Source organism: Besnoitia besnoiti, chromosome IV (genome assembly GCF_002563875.1).
Source record: "Besnoitia besnoiti strain Bb-Ger1 chromosome IV, whole genome shotgun sequence".
NCBI lineage: Eukaryota > Apicomplexa > Conoidasida > Eucoccidiorida > Sarcocystidae > Besnoitia > Besnoitia besnoiti.
Genome location: NC_042359.1, coordinates 3,926,529 through 3,952,914, shown reverse-complemented (window position 1 = coordinate 3,952,914; position 26,386 = coordinate 3,926,529). Strand labels below are relative to the sequence as shown.

Genomic DNA, 26,386 nt, shown 5'->3' with positions numbered 1-26,386 from the left:
CGGCTCTCCTCACGGCTCTCGCGTACGGGCCTTCAGAACCTTGGCACGTATTATACCAGAGATTTAATCTCACTCCGATCCACAGGAAGCTCTCACGTTTACCTCGCTTCGGTGGGGGGGGGGGGGGGGGGGGGGGGGCAGGGTTTGGAGACAGTTGAATCGCTGCCCTCGTATACCCAGTCTCGTATTTCAGGCACCGCCTGTTATCTGACGCGAATAGGCGTACGCGTCGCTAGCAAAGAAGGAGAGCGAAACTCGCATGAGGAGGTTCTCTGAAGAGGGCGAGATCTGGTTCGATTGTAGCTATGACTCTGCAGGGAGGCCTGCACCCGTGGGTAACAGTGCCTCCTCTTTGCGCGCCTCACTCAAGCCGAAAGCGAAAGCCATCCTTTCTCGAGTCCCCCGAGTTTGAGCGTTGTTCAGGGAAGTAACAGGGCTAGCTGCAAACAGACGATTTTGTGTTATATTCTGGGGTCAAATAGCTCCCTGAGCTGCCCATGGTCCAGTTGCCCCCGAGAGGCACCTCTAAGCCAGTAGCTCCCTTGACTAGGAAACACCGCGCGTTAAAGTACTGGAGAGCGTGAGCGACCCACAGACCTGTGCTAATAGAAATCTCCGCCGCTGAGAAGGATCTTTTCAGGAAGTATGCGGTTCCTTGTTAGAAACAAGCCGAGGGAAGTTATAAGATGCACACGTTCTTTCGTATCCACGGTAAGCGATACGAACACACATACGTTCTAAAGCTCCGTCCGTCTCAAAACCGATGTTCCAGAGGCATGCGCAGCGAGGAAAAATACACTTTGGAGAGTCTTCCGATTCACGCATCACTTGGCTCAAGTGATTACATCAAGAAAACGGAAGAAAAAGACACAGGCTTTGCACTTTGCACGCCAGTCACACGCGATTATGCGAAAAAACTATTTGCAAAAGTCTGAATGCACGCGCGGTGCGAGCAAAAAGAACCACGCGCAGTACTGGCTTCCTCCCGGAGACCGCTTAAGTTCGTGGAGAATCGTGGCCTTCTCAACTCGCTCTCTTCTTAATTCACTCCTGCGCGCACCCTCCGCCTCCGCTGCACGCTACGTCCTAGCGTCTCTACTCACAGCTCCAGGATCGACCCGCCCCCATGTCGCCATCCTCCTTGCTTCTCCCATCTGCACTTTTGCGGCGCCGCACATCACTTGGCGATGACGTAAGCGTACATAAAATTCGCGTCCGGGAGCTGTAAAACCACACAAAGAGAGAGGCGAGATGGAACCGGGAACAATAACTGAAGCGGAGAAAATCCGCACGTGCGGGACTTTAAGTTTCAGAATCAACCAACGGCCTGCTCGCTGACTCAGGGGCCAAAACGCAGATACGCCGAGGCATCCCAACCGGCACACAACCATCCCCCCCTCCCCAACAAGCCCGAAATCCGCCTACGAACCAGTACCACAGTTTCACTTCGTCTTTCGAGCAAAGGACGCCAGCGACCCGCGCGATGCCAGCCCGGCGCCCGACAGGCGTATTCTTGCGTGGCTCCAACGCCCCAGACGCTTCTAGTATGTGTTTGTTGCTGGTGTTTTATCGAGATTCTGCAAATCCGATCTCTCTCTAGACGCTCCTACTGCGTCGATTCACTAGATGGCGGGCACCGATGTTGGCTGCCTTACGTTCAGCGGCTTGATGTACTTCGGGTTGGGAGGCACCATGTAGATCGCCTGGCTGGGGCTCTCCAAGAGGCCAACGCGCTCTTTGTTGATGAAGTAGTCGCACAACTCGTCGTACTGCCGGCTGTCCTGCCGGGTGTCGGCCCCGAGTTGCCAAATCGAGTAGCGCAGCGCGCCTTCGCCTCCATGGGGCGAAGACACACCCTGGCGCCCGCGCCGAAGATGTGTCTGCAGCCGATCCAGGTTCGCTCGCTGGTTCACGTCGAGGACGCCAGGCCTGGAGGAACGGTACCCGACGCACGAAAAAAGGCGCCACGTAACAGTGAAGAAAAAAAGACACAGTCCCGCAGAAAAAACGGAGAAGAGATGTGCACCAGCCCTAAAACAACCTCGCTCAACGCGGCGGATAGTTACTTCCCAAAGACTCCGAAGCCGTCTGACGCGTGTCGACTCTTGAAACAATTTCATAAGTATACGCGAGCACACGAGGGGACGGGCACCCGGACTGCCGCGATGAGCTCGAAGGACACGGCGTGAAGACTATTTTGTACATACGTTAGGGTTAGAGTTTACAAAGCGCCCCCTCGTGGGCGCAGCTTGCGCGCGTCTTACGGCCGAATGTTGGGGTCTCCTCCGACGAATTTCGCGGACATGTTGCAGAGCCTTTGGCCTTGTTTGAGGACTCTGCACACCATGAGCAGTTGGCCGGCGTCTTCGTCGTCGTCGCCACCGCCTCCCGCCTCTCTACGGCCTGAGCCCAGTTTGCCTGTCGGTTCGCCCTGGTCGATGCTGCCGCGGCAGCCGCTGCGCCGTCCATCTCCTCTCTTTCGCTCCAGGCTCAGACTGCCTCGGCCCCGCCCTGGGCCTGCTGGCGGGGAGCCGTCGGCGTCCAGGCCCGCGGGAGAGCCCCCGCTGAGGTCCCTGCGCATCCCCAGCCCCTTACCGCCCTCGCGCTCGTCTTCGTCGAGCAGCGGGGGCTTGCCGTCTCCGAGACCTCCTCGCGACGCGCCACCTGGAGGGAGGGCGGTCATCCCGTGGTCGCCAGGCCCTCCTCCTCTGCGGTCTGCGGCAGGGCCGCCGTAGAACGGCGGCGACCGCCGTCTGTCTCGCCTGAGCATTGACGACGAAGCAGGCTCCGGGGACGAGCTGCCGCGGTTGCTCACGCCGCGCTCGCCGCCCCGGTAACTGTATTCGTCGTAGTAGCGCCGCTGCCTCTTGCTGCTCGGACCTGGGAACGGGGAGCGGTCGCGCTCGGAAGCGAGGGGAGGGCCACGAGCGCAGCTCTGCGCGCCGCCACTCCGCATTCGGGACGGCTCACCTGAGAGACGCAAAAAACAAGCGGCAAACAACGGTGGTGAACGCGAAAAAGACAGGCGAAAGCGCACGATGAGAGCGGAACCATGCACATGGGGGAACGAAAACAAGACAGCACCAGCCCCACGACCACACGCAAACAACACACAAAAAAACGCCAGCGCCCCCGCAGGCGCCGCCCGCTCGGACAGAAAATTCTTCTGCTCAGCCAGTCAACCTAACAAGCGCCCGTGAACAACGAGTCCCTCCGCACCGCACGCGACAAGGGACGCCTGACACCTTCGCTTCACTCGAAACTTTCGTGCCATCATCTACAACCAACAACAGCCTTTGGGTAGCCTTTCTTTTTCCTCCGTCGCGACTCCCGTCCGAGGTACCTGGCATGCCCGTCATCATTCCGTAGCTTCCGTCTGCGCCGGGGCCCATGCGCCGGCCCTGCGCAGGGTGGTGGTGATAGACGAGGCCCGCGCCTCCGCCCCCCGGGGATCCATCAAGGCGCCGTGCCTGTCTGATTCGCCTCGCCCCAGGAGACCCTCCTCAAAGCGACTTGAATAATATCCCGAGCCGCCTCGCTCCCCCACGTCGCTGCCTCGGCTGCGACTTCGGCTGGGGCTGCTGCCCGCGCCGCCGCCTCCAGGGTGCGTGTACCTGTTTCGTCCCCGTCTATCGCCCCGGCCCCTGCCTCTCTCCCCCCCGGGCCCTCGAGGCCCGCTCCTTGAGCGTGCGGGAGGTCGCCAAGAGCGGACATTACGCCTCTTGGGCGTTCCCGTTCCCTCTCCCTGGAGTTCCTTCTCTCCCTGCCGTGATGACCCATCGCTTCCTCAGACTCGCCGTTCATGTACGAGCCAGAGCCGATGCGGCCCTGTCTGCTGTCCAGCATGTAGCCCCGGCCGCGGATTCCGCCGCGTCGCGCCTCGTCGCGATCGCCTCCCATATGCGGCCTGCCTTTCCCGCGCTCATCATGTCCATCGCGAAGATGCGAGAAGGGTAAGAACTCGTCCTCGTTCCTCTCGAGCGACCGTCGTCGCCTGGCTCCCTCACTGCCTCCTTCCGAGGAGCCCAGACTGGGTCCGTGTCTCTCACGGTCGTCGCCCTTGCTCCCTGGGCCCTTCCGCCCGCCAACTTGGTCGTCCGGCGAGGAGAAGCCCGCGTCTCCGCGCTTCGCCGCCGCATCCCGGCCCGCTCTCGAGGTATGAGCTCCGGAGGGCGCGCCCGCCTCTTCCTTGGAAAACAACTCTGCCTTCAGGCGCTCCTTCGCGAGATCGAGGATCATGGAGTCCAGCAGACTGGGGTCACCGCGGAGGAGGTCCATGAGAGGGTCAGAAGACGCGGAGGAGAGCTCGCCCTTCCGCCCCGCCGCGTGGGACTGCGAGGCGCCCGCCGCGCCTTCCTCGTCTGAGGGGCCTCGACCGAAAGCTCCGCCGCCTGCAGACCCAGCGGCTCTCTCTCGCAAGCGTTCGCGAATGAGTCCCAACAGCGACTCCTCTCCTCCCTTGTCGGCTCTCTGTTCGTGCTTGCGCTGTCTGCGTGCCCGCTCACTCGACCCCCTCCTTCGCTTGCTTCCGCCCCGCCCGCCTCGCTCGCCGGCATCACTCTCGCTGCTGCTACCCTCACCATCGTCCACCCCTCTCTCTCCTTTTCGGCTCCGCTCCCTTCCGCGTCCCTTGTCCCCTTCTCTCCAGCCTCCCTGCATCATGCCTTCTTGTCCATCGCCTCCAGCCATGTGCCCCCGGCGACGTTGCCAGCGAAATTCGGGCCCCGCGGGCCCCGCCCGCGCCCCGCACCGAGGCCAGGGGGCAGAGGCCCTCCGCCGGGGCCCTCTACGAACATCCCTCCTTTTCCGTCTTTCCGCCGAAGGCCAGCCGGGCCGATCAGCCCCGGGCCTCCGGGGCCGCCTCCTGGCGGCAACAAACCCGGCGCCGCATTTGCTGGCATCGCATACGGAGACCCTGGAGGAGGAGGCAGCGGATGATGCGGCGGAAACGGCGCGCCGCCCGCGCCGCCCTGCACTCCACCCGCATTCGGGCCCGGCCTTTTGGCGCTCGGTTGCGCCCCAAGCCCGCCTCCTCCCCACGGGCAGCCCGGCGGCGGCGGAATCGACGAGGGCACGGGCCCGCCCGCGGACGGGCCCGGAGGTCCGTCGAGGGGTCTGGGACCAGGGAACTGGGGACCGCGGCACCCCATAGCGCCGCCTGGCCCCGCGGAGCCGGGCGACGGCGGATGCACGCCGCCCATCGAGTGAGGCGGAGGCGAAACTGGAGAGAGGTTAACAAGACGAGGGTCGCCCGCAGAGGGGGCGTGGGAACCAGCAAAGTGACCTCCTCCAGCTCCAGCGTTGCTGCCTGCTGCGGCAGCGATCTGTCCCCGACGAGAGGATCCGCCGCGGAATCGAGAGGAAGACGGGGAAGGACTGCGAGAGCGCTGATGGCGATTGCCTCTTCGGGCGCCCATGGCCGACGATGACCCGTCCGCGCCGCCCGCGGAATGCTGTGCGTGGGGGTCCAGCGGAGAGAAATCCACGTTCAGATAGATTTCCCGGCTGCAGAGGAAAAAAAAACACGAAAGGAGAACGGGAAAATGGAAGCCAGAGACGTCGCAACAAAAGGCAACCAGCGACTGAAGGCGATGCCAACAGGCCCCCCCTCCCCCGTTGCTCCTCCTCCTCCCCCCCCCCCCCCCCGGGTGCTGGGGTCCCCTTTCTTCTTCGCTCCTGTCACTTTTAGTTCGCCTGGCTCTCAGCATTTGCTTTCCCCCCTGAGACAGCCACTGCTCGCACGTCGTCTCTATCGCGGATGTCTCGCATTTCTCGCTCAAGCGCAGCCTCTGGTGATTCCTCGACTCCTCTCTGATTGCTGTAATCTCCTGAGAGTCTCTCTCACCCGACAAGGAGACCGTATAAATGGTTCCGGGCCTTGACGGCGTCTCTCGTTCTGCGGTAGTGCACAAAGCCACAGGTCTTCTCCGCAAGGAGGCGGAAACGAACGACTTCTCCAAAGTGTTCGAACAAACTTCTCAACCGGTCCTGTTCCGGCTTTTTGCACATGAACTCTGAAGGAACAAGGAAAATAAAATAAAAAAACCCTGGAGTGTGCGCCGGTACACCGTAACTTGAAATTTGCATGTTCGCTCCTCGGCTCTAAGCCCTTCTTCTCGTTCGAGCCAGTAACGAAATAGGAAGCGCATGCGTATCCCAAGACACCTGTGGCTCTCGGGGGGTAGGGAATCGTTAGAAACCGGCACATCTGTTTCTCCTCCCCATCTGCAGGAAAGGAAACTTACCGCGAACATTTCCAAGCCAGAGAACGCTGTTCGGCCTGCGGGGGCCAGCAGGCTCAATCTCGATGCCCAGGTCGTTGAGCTCGAGCTTCTTCTGGGCCGCCATACACGCCTTCTTCGTCCGGTACGTGATGTGAGCCACGACCTCAGTCCCTGCTGCTGAAGTCGCCATCGAGGCCTCCGCCTCTCCCTGCTGATGCGATTCCCCTTCTGCGATCTGCGCCTCGGCGTTCCCGCTAGCGTCCTGCTCGCCTGTCTTCTCCCCCTGCTCCTGTCTCTTTTCCCCCTGGTCTGCCAGCTCCGCAGCTTCGGGCGCGATGTTTTCCTGGTCCTCTCCGCTTGTGCTGCCTCTGGCGCCCGACGCGCCCGCGGGCCCTGTGGGGTCGGCTGCGTCGAGGTGATTCGGGGACTCTTCTTGCGCGCCCCCCGTTGCTCGGGCCGGCTCGCCCTCTTCGGCGTCTTCCCTCGCCACACCAACGGTGCCTTCATTAGGAGAATGCGGCGCCTCCTCTTTCGTGTCCTCATCCCCCATCCCGCGCCCGCTGCCTTCTGCGGTTGCGTGCGCGTCCTCCTTGCCGTCCTCCGGCCCTCCGTAGCCTTCCTCATGCTCGGGGGACCGATCGCCCGCCTCCTTCTCCATCGCCTCTTGCTCTTCTTCACCTTGCTGAGCGCCCTCGCCCTCACGGTCCCCCTGCGGATGCGCGTCCGCCTCGTCTTCCTCTGCACCCGCGGAATCGCCCTTCTCCGCCGCCTGCGAGCGCGGACTGGCCATGTCGGCGTCTCTTCCTCCCCTACCGTCTGCCTTGTCGCCCGCGCCTTCCTCGCCCTTTGAGAGGTCAGCCTCCCGGCCTTCTTCCGTATCCTCGCCCTGCGCTTCCGCGCCCTTCGGCTCAGCACCACCGTCAGGCTTGTCCGCCGCAGGGAGCGGCGGAATGAACTCCAAATCAAAGTCCATTTCGCCGGTGATCTTTCCTAGCCACTCAGTCATGGCTTCCATGCTCAACAGCGACTGCGGAATGTTGCTCAGCAACAGATATCTGCGCACGACACACTCAGCCAGCGCGGGCGCGGGTCAACGGCCGGAACGCGTCGGGGGCCCGAAAAATAAGGCGTTTCCACATCACTTCTCGCAAGCTACAACAGATGAAAGGTAAGCCCGGAGAAACTAACTGCGCGCGAGGGCAACGCCGCCGGAGTGTTTGGGGTTTAGGGCACAGCACACGGACCCACATCCCTCGAAACCTGGGAAACAGACGCGACACTCTGACGGTAAGAGAAGACGACTTCTCAACACATCTCGAACCCTACAAACGGAGACGACGCAAGGAATCACGCCGCCAAAATTCAGGCCCCTGGATACTGGAGCGAGCCCTACACATACCTGTTAGTGTAGCCAAATCTCCTCCACAACTCTCTGTAATCATTCATCTGCTCTTCGATCGTCATTTTCTCCTTCCAGAGAGACACAGGGCATTCGAGCCGCTGCTCGGCTGTAAGTCTCTCCCGGGGGCCAGTCGTACCGCCGACACCGACCTTGCCCGGCGGGCCAGCAAAGCGTCCCCGGGCCCCGGACCGCGCCGCCGCATCGCTCTTCGCATCTTCTCCGCCTTGATCTCCTGTCGCAGGGCCTTCTTCTCTGGGCGTCAACCTCACTTTCGTGTCGCTGGCCCCCTGGGCCGCGCCCGCAGCGTCTCCCTCGCCTCGGCCCTTCAAGGCCCCTGCGTCGGGACGCGGCCGCAAAATCGCCTTTCCGCCTCCCGGTCTGCCCTCAACGACACCGCTAGGCCCCGGCTGCTGCGGCGGAGGCGGCGGCGGGCAGCAGGGGCCCGGCTGGCCCCCGCGCCCCATCATGGGGGCGGGTGGAGGGGGTGGCGGCGGCGGTCCTCCAATACCCATAGGTCCCGCCCCGTAGCCCGGAGGCGGACGCCCCAACGGCCCGCCAACAAGGTTTGGTGGCATCGGCCCTCCCATAGGAGGCCCGACGACGCCGCCTGGGCCTGCCACGTGTGGAGGCCCTGCCCGCGCACCAGGTGGCCCCGGAGGCCCAGGAGGAACGCCGGCACCTCCTGGGCCCTGCCCGACCACGCCGGGCCGCGGCGGGAAGGGGGGCGGGGGGCCCAGTGGGGAGCGTACGCCCGCGCCTGCGGGCATGCCCGCGACGCCGACCGGGGAAGGCCCTCCCGCGCCTGGAGGCAGGAGGCCCGCGGCCCCGGCAGGCCCTGGGGCTCCAGCCCCAGCTCCAGGCGCTCCCGGTGGCGGCGGAGACTGGCGATTGCGGAGGTTGGGTCCGTTGGCCGCGTTTGCGCCACCTTTGCCTAGTTGTCTCTTTGCATTGTCGGGGCTCAGCTGGTTCCCAGCTCGGTTTTTCTGGTTTCGAGGCATGTCTCGAGCAAAGAGGACCTGAACGGTACTCTTGCCGAAGACTTTTCCGTCGAAGGCCTTCCGGACTTCTGCCGCGTCCTCCGCGCGCCTAAACCGCACAATCCAGCCTGACCTTCGCCTCGAGGAATCGCCCTTAGTGCCATCCTGGGCGTTCGAGTGATGGGCCCCTGCGGAAGAGAAGCGCGAGCTGACAACTTCCTCGACTTCGCCGACGCGACTGAGGGCCTCCTGCAGCGCCAGGTGGGTGAGGTTTGGGGGGAGATTGAGGAACTCGAGGGCGCGCGAACGGAACGAGGGATTCTGCGGCGTGACGCGGCAGAAGGGGACTTCGTCCTCGCTAATCTCGCCTTCCTCGTCACTGTCGGGCTCGCACAACGTCGCGATGTCTGCAAGCGCCGCGGAGACGCGCTCAGACGCAGCCGACGCGCGCGGCGCATGCGACAGGCCGCTCGAGCCCTGCGCAGGCCCGTCGTCGTCTTCCGCGTCGCAGCCGTGGTCGTGTGAGGGGCGGCCTCTCTCCGGGTGTGAGGAAGAGGACATGGCGTCGTCGTCGCCCGCTCCGTCGTCCGCAGCCGAGCCAGTCTCCTCTTCCTCCTCTCCGTCGTCTCTCTCCTCCTCGCCACCTGAGAGCGGGCGTATGCCGTGCGAAGACTTGCCGTCCTCCGGACCATGCTCGTCGGCGCTGAAGTCCACTTTCTCTTCGTCCTCTTGCGTCTCGCGGTCAAAGCCCGCGTCTGCGGGCTCCTCGTCGTCGTCTAGCAGCTCCTCGTCTTCCTCCTGCTCCCGCCCCGGCGAAAACGCCGGCTGGTCGCCTTCGCGGCCGGGAGAAGGGGCCTCGAAGGCCTCCTCGTGCACATCCTCCTCCTCCTCTCCCTCCCCGTCTCTGTCGTCGGCGACGCCGTCAGGGACGCTCGACGCGTGCATGGCCGCCGCCGCGAACCCCATCGCCTCTCCGCATTCTGCTGGGCACGCTCCTCCCTCGCCAGAGGGCGCCTCGTCTTCCTCCATGATTCAAAACAAGCTCCAAACGCTGCTCGGGAGGACACACCTGTCAAGGGAGAGAACCGGAGGAGACGAACAGACGGACAACGCCATACGATCGCACGCACGCAGAAGGGAAAAAAACACGGAGCCTACTGTCCGCCTTCAACCGAAGACGCGCCCATGACTCGTGAAAAAATCCGCCGAAACCAACAGAACAAACCTCACAGCTCGCAGAGAACGCAGACTTGACTCCTTCAGCACTGCCGACCTCCCGGGGCGGAAGCGAACGAAACGCGGAAAAACGGGTGGGACGCGGGCCTAGCGAAAAATTGACGTGCTCTACTGGTGCCAGACCAGAGGGAAAGACAGTCGCAACACGAAGAGATGAAGAAGCGTGAAAACGCTGAAATAAACGGGAGACTGCAGGCTTGAGACTTAGAAACACCACGCCCAGCCGGCGAAGCTCGACTGGCTGTCCAAGCGAAGAAATGCCGCTCAACAACTAACCATCACAGAGAGGAAGAGATGAACGCTCTGCGCGTGGACGCAGACGCCTTCCTTCACTCCTCAGACTCGTGACAGAGTCCCTGAACGGCCTCGCCCGGCAGGAAAATCCACTCTAACTCTATTTCTTTCGGCACAAAACGCAAAACATGGAGAATCACCTAGAAAAACTGCAAGTGAGTACTGGCGCTCTCAGCAGGCACAAACGATTTGCTGCGAGTCTCCGCGCAGGTGCTGGAGAGGCAAAACTGAGTGAGATTTGAGAAGAAGAGACCTTTCCTGGAGCTGAACGCGAGGCAAAACCCCATACGAGAGACCGAACGTAGAGACGCGGATCAAACAAAAGGAGATAGCCTGTGGAAAGAGTGTGCCGAGGAAACAAAAGCGGCACAAGCGTGCCCAGCCAAGTGAACGCCGAAAGCAGAGAAAGGCACGCGCTTCGGCAGTCGCATCTTGGGCAGCTACCGTCCAGCTTTTGACGTTTGCACGCGCAAAAACCTGACGAAATGCAACGAGGACATGGGGGCCGCGGCGAAGGAACCCGCGACCTCCGAGGAAGTAACAAACGACACCAGAGCGTGACCACGAACACTACGAAGGCCTTACAAGGCGCAACAGTGGGGAGAGGCGCAGAATGGACATGTCTTGGGGAAAAGAAGCAGGGCTACGGAGCTTCAGCAAAGGAAAGGAGACAGGGATACGAGCAAAGATTCAGGCGCGGCGTGCACTTTCCAACACCAGAGCGCCGGCAGCAACACTTGCTCACCCAGTCCCCCACGTGCGTTCCTCCGTAGTATCTAATGTCGAAAGGACCGAAAAAACTTCGACAAATCACCTGCATGGCACCCAAACTATCACGAACAAGACGACTGGAAAAGCCAAGGGGGGCGTCAGCTGCACACTGCAGCTGGCGATCCTACGCAGTCGTGGTCTAAACGGACTTCTTCCTCACAGACGTGCCGAAGCGAGAGAAAACGGCGGCAAGCGTGTTGACAACAAAGATGCGCAGGCAGCGGCGCAAAGGAGAGGGAAGGAAACAGCGCCGTGCAGCCCGCGCTCGAAATGCCAAACACAGGTTCTATACATTTTCCACGTGTTCAGCCAAGTTGTGCTCGAGACTACTTTTGAAGCGCTGCGTTCTAGAGAGAAGTGCGGACGAGGGATAGGAGCTACATCAGACGCAGATTGCATGAGATGCGAAAACGAGAGTAGGGGCACAACGGAGAGTGAACAAAGGGTGGCAAGTGAGAAAAGACAGCGGACGTTGTCGAGCGTCGATAGACCTTAGGAAATACTGTCATGCAAAGACGATGGACGCGAGGGACAATGTCGCTCGCTCTGTCGAGGTTGCGGCGCCGCGCGCCGAAGCCAGCGGTGCGAAGCCGATAGGTTCCCCCCGAGAGGCAATGGCGCAGATTCGTCACGAATTCTTACCCGTGGAAGATGCGAAAGACGGCGGCATCAACGAGAAAGAGCAAGACAGTGCTCCCTCTGTCGTGCGCGTTGAGGCAGCACGGCCTATCCCTGTGGAAGTGTGCGGCGGGCGGGAGCAGGCAAGCCGGGGATCGCCAAGCGGAAAGAAAAGACACAAAAGACAGGGCGGGAAAAAGAAATATCGGCCCCTGAGCTGCAAACTTGAGGGAAACAACACAAGTAAGTAGGTACGGAGCAAGAGAAAAACGTTCCGTACCACAATGGGGCAGGAAACGTGCGCAGCTGCGCTCCCTTGCGGAAGCAAGCACCACGAAGCAAAGGAAACGAGTGAAAACGCAGCGACGGCAGCTGTGGAAGGGGACACGACAGGCACCGATGGACGCGACACGAAGGAAGAAAGGAAACACACAAATGAAGACGCAGATTGCAACCAGGCGGACGCAGCGGAGGGAAGGCTCGACGGCGAGATGGATGACAACCTGAGCACGGAAAAATTCGACCGCTGGAGGAGAAAACAGTGCCTTCAACGGGCAGCCATCTTCGCTCCGTCGGTTACAAAACAGTGGTCTTTTAGACAAGAGAAAACAGCTGGGACGCCAGAATCGCGGCGACGAGAAAATCTGGAAGGTGGAATTGGTGTGCCACCGGTCCCGGAAGTGGAAGAAATGCAGTCGCGAACGAAAGGGAAGACGCGCACGAGTAACTCCCACGAAGCGAAAACAGAGACACCGGTTGCGAAAGAAGTAGAGAGATGAGGATATCTTCGATGGAAACACACGACTGGTGACCACGGGAACCAGTTAACTAACGAGAAAAGAGTTGGGAACTTTACCAGAGGCTCTCCGTCGTCACACCAGTTCCTCCACCTTTTCTTCCCATTTTTGATCTCCGTCCGACTCTCACATAAAAGCACTTTAAAAATCTAGGGGGGGCGGCTTATAGACAAGCAAGGATGCAGAGAGCCAGTGCGCCTCTCGACGGCGATTCTCGAGGGTTGACGGAACGCATGTGGCAAATGAAAACATGAATCGTTATCATATCCCGTTTATCGAATCCACTCGTTGGCACGTTATAAAAGATGAAAATCTACACATCTGTCTGCTCCTTTCCGTAAGATCGGTGCCGCGCAATCTGTCTCCTTTGCCCACTGTCTTCCATCGTAAGGACGCTCCCAACCGGAGACCAAGCAAGTGACAACAGCGCAGTTCTCAAAAGTGCTTGTCCTCCGGGTACCAATAATGATCCGCGTTTTGCTGTCCTGACTTCCAATGCATCCGCTGTCAGCATGAAGACACTCGCGAAACCGCTCCCATTATGCAGGTGAATGGGACTACCTCTAGGCTCTTCGAACAAGATCCTGCAATCGGGTCGCTACCAAAGGCTTTTCTTTCGACGAGCAATCTATTTTCCTGCAGCACTCTTCCTACCAGCACGTCATTTCATTAGCTACGCGCTGAAGCCACGAGAGCGAGGCTTCTGCCGAGCACCTCGGGGCTTCCGTAGCCGAACGTCCGAGCAGAAACCGTGTGTGACAAATGAGGAAACACGTGTAGTTCAACTGCTACCAGTTATATCCGTCGTGTCGCTTTCCTTGGACACTGTAACTGCGACGGGTCGACCTCGGGCCCCGATTAGGCCGACTAGGGCAAACGCCGAAGTGCGGCGCTGAAAGATCGCAGAGTGCAGAAAAATCGTTCGCGCGCTAGGGCGTGCAGAGAAATCGAACGCCCTCGCGCGCGAACGCCGGTGTGGGTTATCTTCTTGTTCTGCTGAGAAGACTACAGCGCCTGAGGACGACGCACGAACCTGCCAGCTTGAAAGGGTGCTTCACATCTTTTTGTTCTCCGCACCCCTGCGGAAGCAACTGGCTCCCGCACCAGTGTAATGCGTGGCCCTAGCCCGGTTTTAGGCAGTGAAGCCCTAGGCATCCTGTCCCTCTTCCGACTGGCGTTGTACTGCGACGCGAGTTGTCCATAGGAGTACGATTTTCCAGCTCTCCGCATCATCATGACCACCACTGGGGTCCCTGAGGCCGTCGCGTGTGGCGAGTTCACTAGTTCACTACAGCTTGTAACCCTCTACACGTATGGATACATGCGCTTCCTTCATCAGTTTTGCTATTCGTCATCGCACACGGTGGTGCAGCCTGCACTGTGCTTTCTGAACATGCTTCTCTGCGAACCCGCTCAGCTTGCTTCCTAATGTTTAGCCAAGCCTGCGACTTCTCTTGGTTCGGCGCAGCGGCCTCAGGAGTTGTGCGGGGCAGGGACGCGGTGCAAGGGGAGCTATGGGTGTTTTCCAGTCTGTTTTCACTGGTTTACAGGCACTCCAAGTCTGGCCAGCTGCAATGGGGTTCTTCTGGATGCTCTCTGGCTCCGCCCTGCTTACAAGGATGCAATGCGGTATATTCCGTTGTGCCGTTTCTGCACCACCGCCGCCTGAGGGACCAGGGAAGATGCCTCGTGATTGCGTAGAGCAACCCATCACATGGTGTATCACCTGCTCGTCTAGCGTAGGCATTACCATCAAGAATATATTTCTGCAGCATGTGCGGCAACTCATGAGGACGAGCCAAAACCGGTGCTTTAACACCGTCGTACGAGAGGCAAGCAACCCCGCAGTCTGTCCTCTGTGAACTGCGCGAGGCGCTTTTCCCCGCGTCGTACCTTCCCTTCGGGGAGCAGGCGAAGGGGCTCAAATACGGACGGCTTTTCACGGCGTTAACACTCCCAGAAGCTCAAGCCAGCTTCTCTGGAGCGGGCTACGCCGGTCTGCACTGCACACTTTTTTCGTAGACGCGGACTGAATTTGTGCGGCGTCTCACGGGACAAAATGCTGAACTAGGGACAGATTCGATTCTGTCAGTACTTGCCGCCTAAGTACTTCCTGGTGTCTTTGTTTCACTAGTGAACTGGTCTGAAAGATGCTGCAGACATAGAGGAAGAATGGGAAAATATGAGTATCGACTGCTGAAGGTTGGGACACTGAGGTTTTTTGCATTCTGTTCCGACAGCTCAGTCATTGGTGGATCCAGGTAATTGCACGTAGCGAATTCGATGTGTGCTCAGGAGTGCTGAAAACGTTCGGTGCTTTTTCGCCTATCTTGAAGCCTCACCGATGCGGAAGGCGCAACCGGCTTCTGTCGCGTCACACGAGTTATTCTTCTTGCGACGTGCGAATTCGTGCTCGTCCGTACTGCGCATGTGTCAAGTCTCCACCCTTGACTTCCAGACTGCATTCATGCGTTATTCTCCGGAGCAACATCCGTGAGAGTTTCGACCCGGATATAGGAGTGTGCCGCTGTCGATACCTCTCACGCTCATGCGGAAGCAGTGACGCTCTTGAGTGACTACTGCCGTCCTACGCGAAATCTTCGCTTTTATCAGGTGTCCCACATTAATTATTTGGCATATTTCTGCATGTTGGAGCGCCGCACCCAGGCAAAACGCAACACCTCTGTAACAGCGGATGATTAATTGGAGCGAAAGAAAGCGCATCAGAACGCTAGTTTCCTCTAACGTGTGAACGGGGACTGCTTGCTGTCGCCGCGTGCGTGATCAGTCTATTTGACAGAGTAAAGTAACGCTTCCGGTGCCGCTGGTTGACCATCAGTCACTCTGTTGTAGCAGTCCGTCTACCAAATCTCTTGGCAATGACACATGTTTTTCCTTGCCTCCCTTCTGGCTTCCGGCGGCTCCGCCCCCGATGGCGCTCCAGGGGAAATAAGACAAGGAACGACACCTCTACGCTTGAAGGGACGAATACGAGGGTACTTGATCCATCTTCTCCCGCCTCCGTTGCGTCGCCGCTCCCAGGTCATAAGGCATTCCGTGCTGTCCATCCACAACCCTGCTCTGCAGTTTCTCTCCAAAAATCCTGGCTACCCACGCTGCGTGTACTTGCCTCCCCAGTATCTTCCGCTTGCTGCGGCGGCCAGAATTCTCAGCCCTCTGTCTCGTCTAGTGAACCAGGAGATAGAAATACCAAATCACCGCTGATAAGTGAGAGGCATGAAGAAAGGGAGGAGCTAGCTGCCCCCAGATCGACGCAGGAGGTTCGCTCATATGCAGAGGTGGCGTGCCGGCTTTGTACATCTGGTTTCCCATGCGATACAGAGTGTCAGTTTTCACGAACGGAGCCGCCAACAAGGAAGGATGCAGATGAAGAATCCAAGGTGGTGCGCTCTTTACAGCAGCCCGCCGCAACCTGCGTTCGCAAGCCAGGTCTTAAGGTGCGGCGGTCCTCCGTAGGACAGATCCCAGCAACCAGCCGCCCGCAGGCGCGCAAGAAATCTGTCGAATTTGGTCTTCACCCTCAACACTTCTCCATCAAGGAAAAGCAAAGAGGAGTCTGCAGTGTTCGGGACCATGGCGTACAGGGGAACGCAGGATGCTCGGCGACTGGTCAGACTGAAATGGAGCCGCTTGCTATTCCGAAGATGAGGAGCCGCGGGCTGCCCCAGATGAGCAACTTGGCATGCTTCCTTCCTTCTTCAGCAAAGCAAGCAACGCCGTGCCCGATTCCAGCGTCTACCGCTTTGCCAGCGGTCTCGAAAGCCTCCACATTTTTGGATCGGTTCTGGTTTGGTAGGGGGAAAAATACTGGGAGTCTTCGAATGGCAGCAAATGACGGGGCTCACCAAATAGAGAACGAAGAACGGATTGATACCGAATTCACCATCCGTATGACACCAGAAGATATAGACAGACAGCTGTCTGACCTTGGGGGTGAGGTGCATGTAGGCGACGAAGATCTCCTTTTCCTTAGCGATATGACAACACATATCAACTGTCACTTCGTGGACCTCTGACTTCCAGTGCGGATTCCTCAACTACAGTTAGACGGGAACTGAACCGGACCGTGTCTCAGTTTCCGTTTGTATAACGCTAGGTACTTGACATCATACGTGAGAGTGCCAGCAACAGAAGGACATGCGAGGGCTGGAGTCTTATGTGCAACCTTCTGTTCATTTCCTTTGTCAACGATACGGGATTCCCTGAGTACTGAGACGTGAACGGTGGGAGAAGCCAACTGAAGCACAGACACGGCGCAATGTCCAGTTTCAGAGCGACGCCCGAAAGCTCTACCGGTGGCTTACTGCTCGACAGCCGCACTCATGGTACATCATTGAGAATCCTCGTGAGAGATCACCTCATCTATACGACACTTGCTCAATGGTAGACGATTGAGGCACGAATGAGATAATTTCATAAGGTGCGACATACCACCGATCAACTCAGATGAATTAATGAGCTCAGCATATCATCACAGAATATGCCGTGTTTATGCTTGCCTTGTACGGAGGATATGGTAACTTCGTTGTACCGATATATACTGGTAGTTCGGAAGTCCTTTTAAACAAACATACATCTGTATTATGAACGTCCTACTGGAGAGTTTTCCTCGGAGTCTCGCAGCTGTGTGTGGAAGCTATGGCCATATCCGGGTCTTTCTGTGGGCGGCTGCCAGTTCGAGAAACCGACGGCTGCGACTTCGTGTAGTGTGAACAAGAAGAGCTAAGAATTCCCTGTTCAAGCGAATGCATCCCGGGCGTGTGCCGTTCTGAAGCGTGCAGAATTGCAAGCAGACACGATTAATGATATAGCGACCGCTTCATTGTTTTCCGTTCCTTCGCACTGCTTTGTCCCCTATCATACACACGCAGGCTTCCATTAGGGACACGACGAAAGAAGAAACGACCACGGAACACGAGAAAACAGGAGGAAAAATACACTAGGGAGCCAGCGCGTAAGACGTAGCCGGGCCACCTCCAATTTCGCCCCCCTTCAGTGCCTGCAGCTGATTCACATATTGGTGAAGCACAGTAATTGGTCAAGGACACTTCCTCCACAGAAACGGTTGCTCAAAAGTGACTGCGGCGATGACGAGGCGGCCGATCCCGTCGACAGAGGACGAACGACTCGAGAACCGCTTGCCGCCGACCTAAGCAACATCTACTCGGAAACAAGGAAGCGATTCAGGAGCTCACTTGCCACCACGACTACCAGCATGATTCGCCGTCCCCAGAGCTCACATTAGACAGGAGGGAGTGGAGACAATTCGCCTTTCTTTGAAACAACTCTCCTCCCTACACACTCTTGCCTATTCACAACACCACTCCACGGAAGGAAATATCAAAGCGGGGCGGATGCTATAGTGGCTGATAACGCCCGCGGTGACGCAGACGAACAACACTTTGCGCTTGGCAACCCGCATCTTTTCTCACAGAATTCCCACATGACGCGCGAGGACAGACAAGCACAAAAAGTCCTCCCACGCGAGCAGAAACTCGTTAAATAATACCCACGCACACTGGGTCTGATGATACCTTTCGCCAGACGTCGGAGGATACTCCCGCAAATCGCGAAAATTGCAGCCACGCACGGTGTTTCTGGAATAGATCAAAAACAAGATTCTTATGTCGCGGAGAGACAAGCTACAGGAGCGGAAGGGCACTCGCAACTCAGTTACTCAGTTCTCCATGCCGCAGCATCTTTTGGACTCGATTTACGCCCGTGGGAACCCACACACAGACACAACACTATCGACTTGTTGACATTCAATATACGCACTTTCAGAAGCGGTGGCCTGCTGCGTTAAAATACAAATATCAGCCAAGCCAACGAGTGTCCGCTGAAAACATACTCTTGGTCTCGTACACTACATACCCATCTACGCACACCATCCGTAGAAAGGCTTACTAAGAATAATCAGGAGAAGCCAGACCGGTAACTCCCGGCCGACAGCCATCTTCACGCACAAAATGCAAAAAAACCCCAACACACTCGCTAGTGTCCCTAATATCCTATTAACGGAGGTAGGTAGGTGTGTGTATTCACTGAGCCTCTTCCGAACAATTTTGCCCTTTCGAAGTCATGCACACCTTCGCAAACTCCTCGGCTACCCAGTCGTGGGAGTACCCTAGCTCGTCATCTTTCGCCGTCGGCAGGAGGAACGCAAGGAGTATCTGAATGGCTTTGTCCTCTCGCACAAGAAATGCTCTTATTCGCCGGCCACGAGTGTCCCTCGCCAAAATCCCTACGCCACGAGAATATGCAGCGTCAAGCAGTGCCAGTCAACCCCGTTACCCGCTTTGTCCTCTGTAGGAGCTGTTGGAAGCGGCGCTTCGTGGTCTGCTTTTATTTCCCGAAGTCTACGAGGTACGGCCGTGGGTTTCCTGAACAACACCGACCTCTCCCTGTCCCGGCGACGAGCGGCGCCGTCTCTCTCCCCTGCTGGTGCCCCTCTGTAAGCCTCCGCACGACCCATGCGTTCGAAAGCGGCCGTTCTCTCTTAGCGCAGAGAATTCAAGCGCCTGACAGCTGACACCATGGTGTGCAAGGAGCAGAAGCATGCACCTAACTGGGCCTCGAGTTAACTCCGTCAGATAGCAGAGTCGACGACTCGAGCCGCAGCGGCCGACTCAAAATGTACGGCCGCAGCAGTGTCCTGGGAAGACTCTTCCGTTGCAACAGGACTCCCAGGACCAAAGTGCTTGAGAGATGTGACATGCCGATGAAGATGGCTTTTGCGGCTGAAGGCTCGCGCGCACTGAGGACACTGAAATGGACGATTCCCCGCATGGACCGCCTGGATGTGTTGACTCAAGTTTCCTTTCTGGCTGAACGTCCTGTTGCAGATTTTGCACTGGAACGGCTTTTGGCCTCGGTGAACTGCTTGAATATGCTGTTCCAGGTTGCCGCGTTTGTAGCTGAACGTTTTCTGGCATATAGGGCACACGAAAGGCTTTGCTCCCTCATGGACCGCTCGCATGTGGTGGTGCAGGTTGTAGTTCCGGCTAAACGATCCGTGACACAAAGGGCACGCATACACACGGCCTTCTGACCGTTCTTTCTTCGCGGTAGGGCGATGTCCGCGCTTCTCGCCAGTCCCAGACGCCGTCTGCGTCTTGCCACTCTCCGTGAAGCCCCGTTCTGTTGGAATGTGAGTCTCGAGACCAGACGGTGAAACTCTCTCTCGTCGGTTGCCTTGAGCCCACATTGCCGCCGTATCCTTCGAAGCAAAACCCGCAGCGGCCGGGAAACGCCACAGGCGTACGTTGGTTTCAGCATTTTTCACCGGGAACTGTGAGATTTCAGTCTGCTTCGCGCCAGAGGAAATGACACCTTCTGAAGGCCGACCCTCGCTCACGAACGCGGATTTCGTTCCAACACGGGCGTCTATCCCCTCCATGACCTTTTGAGGCACGCCACATTGAAACAGAGCAGACAGCTCATCGAGGCCCTGCGGATGCCCCGCAAAGCAGGCTGTTGTCAGCAATGTCCTCGGCTCGGCTACGCCGACCTCCGACCTGGCTGACATCTTTGCGCTGCTCAACAGAGCTTTGCGCTTGGCGTTTGTGTTGTAGAGTTCGCCTATCTGAGTCGCCTCTGCAAAGTCTTGCCTTCGTTTTCGGGTCAGACTTATTTCCGCCGAAGAGGGAAGGAGCGCGCTCTCTGTGTGGCTGTCTGTGTTGCTGTCTCGCCTTCGACGACAGACACTTGAGATTCCTGTGCCTGCGACTCTTTCACTAGCACGTCCTTCGTACTTCGTGAAAGGACTGCCTGATACGCGGCGCTGTGCATACAGAGAATTCGGGCTGCCCTCCTTCTCACTAGGCTGCGAGAAAGGACTGGGGACCCGCTCAGAAGAAGAACTGTCACCACGAGATCTACGCGCGTCGTCTTCGCACGCGGACACAGAAGAACGGCGAGACCCTCGTGACTCTTTCTGCCTCTCCGGCGTAGATGGCGCCAAACCCTTGCTTTCACCCGATAAGCCAGAAATCGCCGGAAGAGGATAGGCCGCTCCTGCCTCTACCGGCGCGTCTGAGCCCGTGAGTACAAGCGCTGGTGTTGTTAAAAATCGATCTGGTCTGGAAAGGAGCTTGGTAGGTGGCCGCGGGATGGCTGACTCGCGCGCTGGAGAGCGGGAACCTCTCCTAGTCTCGCAAGGGGCAAGAGTAGAGCCCTGGCAGAGTACGCTACGCTGTGAGCAGCGTGATGCGGGTGCCGCAGACTTTTCCAGCTTCCCGTCGGGACGCGAAGTCACATTCGCCATGATGGCAGGAAGCCAGGAAGAAGGCCCAGACGCGTCACTAGCCGCACTGGCCTCTCTTCCACGCAAAACGGCGCACGCGGTCTGCAGACCCGCAAGAAACATTCTTTGTTCCTCTTGGTGTTTCTCGGCCCTCGCGGTGAGGAGGAATGAAAGTAGGAGAGAGACCGACGGCGGGGAGGAGTCACGCTCGTCTCTGCAAGGTTCCTTCGCAGGCAAATCCAAAGCGTCCAACAACCCTTTAGGGTGTTTTGCTTCTCGTCGAACGCCGCGAACATTATCACCGGAGGCAGGGAGCATCCCACTGGGTTGCTGTGCTTGACCTGAGGCAATTTCCATTGCAGACTCGGCAGCCGACAGGGCAGGCGAGAACGAGGCATAGCCAGAACAGCCATCGGCAGCTACGCTGCGAGATGCCGGCTGGCGAGCTACGGCCGCAGAACGCTTCTCCTCTGAGGCCTTCCCGCATTGCGTGGGACTCGCCAGACGCCCAGTTGAAAGAGAGAGTTCCATGTCAGCCATCAGGATATCCCCGGCGGAGGAGAGCAGCGGCGAGGCTGGGAGCGGTGGAAGTGACGCCGCTGGGCTGCTGTGCCGTGATACAGAAGAGGAAGGCGTCGAAGCAGACCCTTCTGTGAAGTGCCTTGACAAAAATGTGCGGATTATGTCACGAATAGGTGTCTTGTCATCTGCACGGTCTTCGTCAGCTGAAAACGCCGCAGGAGCGCTTTTAGGCACGATTCCGGCACTGTCTCGTTCCTCTCCATGAGCAGACGCCACGCATGACTCGCCTGTGCGGCATCCCACGGATCTCGTGGGTGTGAAGAACAGTTGCTCGGTTGTTTCCATGTTGGGCCCCAAGTCGGCTGAGTGTCCCTTCAGATGGTTTTTCTCAAACGAAAAACTACCGTTCTCGCCATATTGACGGCTCCCCTCTGAGCAGCTTGTGCTGCTCTTTCGTCTTCTCTGCTTTGCCATTGTGTGCGTATACCAGTCGAAGTCATCATCTTGGGAATCTGAGGGACTCTCGCTTCCGACGGCAACTCCTGGGGTTTGTGCGACACCATCTTTATGCCTCGTGTCGGCGGCGAACGCGTCTATATGGGGGCGGTTTCCTTTCAGAGGAGGCGCTAGTTCTGATTCGCCTCGCTCTGCATCTTCTGTAGGCCCAAGCTTTGAAGCCTTCGCGGTGCCCGTGTTGGCTGCCACTTGCACCAAGTCGGAAAGATGCCAGATAGCATCATGCTTAGTCGCTATCCGGAGTTGGCGCCCTTGCTGTTCCTTCGCAAGCATAGCTTCCTTTTGCATGCGGCTTTCCTCCACAGCAGACTGCTTCATTTTTCGTTCGGGTGTCGTAGCGTCGCACCCTGCGGACGGTGCCTCGACTGCCTTGAACGGCGTGTCGCTGGTCCACTCCTCCATCGCACTCGTGTAATGCCCTCCTGCAGGGGCCCCACTTGGCGAAGACATCCTCAGGCACTGCTGAATCTGCTTCAGCAGACTCAGAAACCTCGAGTCTTGCACGTGGGAAGGGTGCAACGGCTCTGCCTTGTCGGACTGCACGCTGCTTTGCAGGCCTAGTCCCGACGCAGATCTGTGTCGAGCCTTGTCCATCGAAAGTGAGGCGGCTTCCCAGCGCGTGTCTTCCGCGACGCCTCCTCCTGATCTGCTCGCTGCGTCTTCCCGCCCTCGTGCCTCCAGGTGCGCGAACCGCTCCATCAGCTCCTGCGTGAGCTGCCAAACGCTTTTGGAGGGCTGCTCAGGAACGCCTTCAAAAGGGGCGCTTGTCGCCTCTACGCTGTTCTGGCCGCTGGAGGGACTCAACGTTGCTTCTTCGTCTCGTCTCTGCCTAGATCCGGGAGCCCCAGCGCCGCACCCAGCTTCCACCGCGCCTTCGGCATCCACTCCCCCTGGGCATTTCCGCACGCAGGCCTCAGGTGAGCCAGAAGACCGTGCGCCATTCGGCGCCCCAGAGTTGCCTGCGCACGCCAACGCCTCGGGAGGGCTAGGCCGGTCTGTTGAACCGCGCAGAAAGCTGTTGCACTCCTCGAAAGGATCCGCCTGCTTCCGACTCGGAAGAACGAGGTCTGCAGACACGCCAGCCACCTCCCCGAGCGAGGACGCAGACGGGGAGAAGGAGAAGGGCGGTGAGCCGCCCCCGGATGAGAAGCAGCGTGACGGCGCTGTGGAAAATGCAGTCACACCCGCAACCGAGAACGAGAACTCGGCTCCATCTGTGCCTTTCGAAGACGAAAGCGAGCACACGAATGCGTGAGGCGGCTGTTTCGGACTCTGAGCTAGAGAGCTGGTGGGCGAACGCGGATGCGAGCTACTGTCCAGTGCAGACGTCGAAGTGGAACTTGGCGTCGCCACCTCCTTGCCAAACGCACAGCCCGACTCCACGAGGCCTGCCTGGACAGCTGATGGGCTCTGGGGGGACAGAAACTCCTTGTCCGCCATGGCTTTTTTGACGCCTCCCTCCTCCATTCCTCCCTTTGCTGTGCCTCTCCCGCTGAACGCGAAAACCGAACTTCCACAGTCGCCGTCGATACCCCCGGACCGAGGTGAGCGACCTGCTGCAGCAGCCTGCAGCTGACAAGTCGAGAGCCGATCAGGTGACAGCTCACGAGCTCCTGTTTCTTCCACGGAACCCTAAACCCTTTCCACTCGAGGCCGTATGTCCTTTGGATGTCCACAAAGCTATAGTCTTCAGTCTGAGATTTCTTCACTGAGAAATCCTCTGCCATCAGGGCGCTGGGAGAGGTCCGCCAAAGTGAATCGCCAACTCATGCGCCGTCTGCTCGCATGCGTTCCTTGAGTCCCTGAATTCACGGCCGTCCTGCAGAGTGGTGTTCACCACCGCCTTCTTAAGGGAGCACGCGACGTCTGCGAGGTGTGTGAGCCCAGATATCGCGCCAGCGTCCGCTCTTGCCTGCTGTCTCGCCAGACCGCAGGAGCTTCAAGAGGCCGGCTCGCGGTATCGTCTGGAGCTTTGAACCGCCGAAGCGGCTAGTGTCTGAAACCTGGAGAAGGAGTGCTCGCCTTCGAACATGTACATGCGAGCGCATTCTCGGGGGCAGGCACTCTTTAGGAGACGCCACGGACGAAAGGCGGGGCGGTGACACATGTGCAGTGCGCTGTGGAAGGCCCGTTCAGCCACACCTCACCGTTCATCTGTCGCGGGCATTCCTGATGTAGAAGATGGCGCGGAGAGGCCTCAGAAACAGAGGGAGGCGATCAGAGGAACCCAGGAGCGGGATGCGACGTGACAAGAGGCGCGAACAGGCTGAAAGTTAACCCTTTCAGGGCGCAGCTACCTGGGTGTCGAGAAAAAACGAAGGTCGCCCAGGTGACGAAAAACCATGGACGCATGAAATTCGACGGGTTCGAGCGCTGTCAGCTTCTGAGAGCAGGCGCCCGGCGATGAGGTTAACGCACGCTGACCCGTATACCACCTTGGGCGGCGCGGATGGCTAGCAACGCCCAGGAGAGTCAGCCTAACCTCAACGCCGACACCTAACCGGAAAATGACTATCCCGCGTGAAGGAGTACTCCCTCAGAGGAAGCACCACTACGAAACACAGGTCCGCGTCCTACAGCGGCTGGTTTCTGTGCCGAGGCTTCTCGCACGAGAGGGCACCTGGAGGCCCGTCGGCGATCATTCCGAGAAGAAACAAAAGCCAAAGCATAGACTGGGCGAAATGCTGGCCGAAGGCGCCGACGGGCTGTCACGGGAGCACCTGGGTATTTTGCTCCGGGAACAGGCGGGTTGTCCTTTTCGCTGAGGCGGGAAAAATTCTTCCGACGCCGCTTCAGCAAGAGACACCGCACGGGGACCAGAAAGGCCGCCGGGGATGTCCGGTACTGGCGGCGAGCTCTGAAGAACCTGGTGAGCGCCGTTCTGCAGCTCGGAAGCCTGCAAGGAGAGAGTGATAGAGGTAAGAAATTGTACGCGAACGAGTCGTGAAGCGAGCTCTTCTTGAACCGCGCAAGGCAGTCAGTAACGCGGCCATTCAGCGATTGTGGAGAAAGGGCAGTGGACGCTACCACTCGCCGCCGCTCGGGCGACACGTGCTGCCCCCAAGCAAACTGGCCTCGCGCAGTCTCGGCTTCCGCCGGTCGGCAAAGCGAAATGCGCACGCAGGTCTGCCACGGCGGTTTCGGCACCGTCATCTGCCCTCCCTCTCAGTTATTCGACGAACGTTCCAAGTTCTCGCGGAGGATTCTTCCCGATTGCCCAACAGCTTTTCCAGCGGCGGATGCAGCGGACGCTCGTTAGACGGGCAACGGGAGGGAGGAGGGGGGAGAGACGACCCTGCGGGGGTCCAGCCCGACCGCCGACCTCTGCCCTGGCATCGATCGACCCTCACCGCGTTGTGTCGCACCGTGAGGCGGTAGCGGAACCCGCGTGCAGCTGCCGCGAACTGGTCTAGCTTGGCTCCCTGAAGCAGAACCGTCGGCAGCAGCCAGCCCTGCGCACCTGGCTTTTTTCAGCAAACGCTTCAAGTCGAACACATGTGCTTCAGGTCGCGACGGCCAAGCTTTTGCTCAAGGAAGAATCAACGGCGACATCTCCGGCGCCTCCGCAGCGGGCGTGTTGACAGCCCGTGTCGCAGGGGCGGGTCACGCGAGTTAGTTGTCGGCGTATCGTAGCAGAGACTAGGCCGTGCAGCGTTCAGCGCCGTGTTTCTGCGGCAGTGGTTCCACATTGGTCGCTTCTGAGGCGACCTCGCCTGCGGAGGCAACGAATGCTTTCAGCAGCTTACGAAGATGCCCATGCATCTGTGGAAGGAAAAAAAACCCTCGCCGGTCACGTGCTTGGCCAACGCCCGCCTCGCTCGTCGACGTCCATGACACGAGGCAGGTCTCCGCATCCTCCGACGCTGGCAGACCGTCAGCAACCTGTACTGCCGTGAAGCGTGCCGGCGCAGAAAGAAAAGTTTCAGGCTAGCACCATGAGCCTTCTCCTGCCCTCGACGAAAACGTGCACCCAGACTCTTTGAGTCGGGTTGCCAGAAGAGTCGGACGACTCTTCCACGGCTAAGGAAAGACGGGCTCTGTCGATCCACTGTGATTTTGGCCTACAGATCGCTTCATTCGTGGGCTGAAATCTGGCGGGCGCGTGCCTCGACGAACACAGCACGCTAGCCCAGTCAGCCGTGATGACTGGAGCGCTTGACGACAGGTGTGGTTATGCATGCAGTAATACGCGGCTTCTCCACGATATGCTTTTAACTTGAAGGAAGGAACCCTCCACATCAGCTCTGCCGCCTACTACTGCTCACACAGATGTGACCTCCCCTGGGACACCGCATTGGGAAAACGTGAGTTGTCCGCTGTTGCGTACTTCCATCGTCGTCTGCTCGCTGTCCAGACTTCGCACAGTTTTTTCTGGACCTCTGTCGCGACTCCGCTACAGCTCAGGATATGTGAAGTAGTACTTTATGTATCAACTTCTGACAGTGCGCACCATCAGAGGCCTGCGTTCTACGAGTGATCGCCCGTTTTGTGTGCTGTCCTGGCTGTACCAAAAGGGGCAATACAGTGCCCCGGAGCTGCTTTTCCTATTTCTATGTGAAACGAGAGAATGCTGACACACCAGTGCAAGATATTTTTGGCAAACAAGACTCCATCCATTTTCCAGGACAGTCAAACACCGCTATAGGGACACACCAAATGAAACGATGGCGACGTGCGTCTCCGTAGTGTGCTCCACTCCCCGCGCCTTCCAAGCGAGATTCACACAACGCATAGAGAAAAAGCATGATCACTCCGTAATTCTG

The 26,386-nt window shown here is 58.7% G+C and overlaps 3 protein-coding genes across 3 annotated transcripts; all 3 read right to left on the bottom strand.

Annotated features, from left to right (window-relative positions):
- Positions 1-1,177: 1,177 nt before the first annotated feature.
- BESB_056640 (uncharacterized protein) lies at positions 1,178-3,392 on the bottom strand (the record flags this gene model as incomplete). The annotated part of the gene is made up of 4 exons (XM_029364099.1): positions 1,178-1,222; positions 1,656-1,929; positions 2,265-2,970; positions 3,344-3,392. 4 exons carry the CDS (start codon positions 3,390-3,392, stop codon positions 1,178-1,180), a joined length of 1,074 nt encoding a protein of 357 aa, XP_029220022.1.
- Positions 3,393-3,456: 64 nt separating this feature from the next.
- BESB_056630 (uncharacterized protein) lies at positions 3,457-9,632 on the bottom strand (the record flags this gene model as incomplete). Its single annotated transcript, XM_029364098.1, has 5 exons — positions 3,457-4,391; positions 4,751-5,505; positions 5,846-6,014; positions 6,246-7,279; positions 7,624-9,632. 5 exons carry the CDS (start codon positions 9,630-9,632, stop codon positions 3,457-3,459), a joined length of 4,902 nt encoding a protein of 1,633 aa, XP_029220021.1.
- Positions 9,633-18,929: 9,297 nt separating this feature from the next.
- Positions 18,930-25,385, bottom strand: BESB_056620 (zinc finger, c2h2 type domain-containing protein; the record flags this gene model as incomplete). Its single annotated transcript, XM_029364097.1, has 4 exons — positions 18,930-23,115; positions 24,344-24,519; positions 24,974-25,083; positions 25,370-25,385. The coding sequence occupies 4 exons, from the start codon at positions 25,383-25,385 to the stop codon at positions 18,930-18,932; spliced, it is 4,488 nt and encodes a 1,495-aa protein (XP_029220020.1).
- Positions 25,386-26,386: the final 1,001 nt, after the last annotated feature.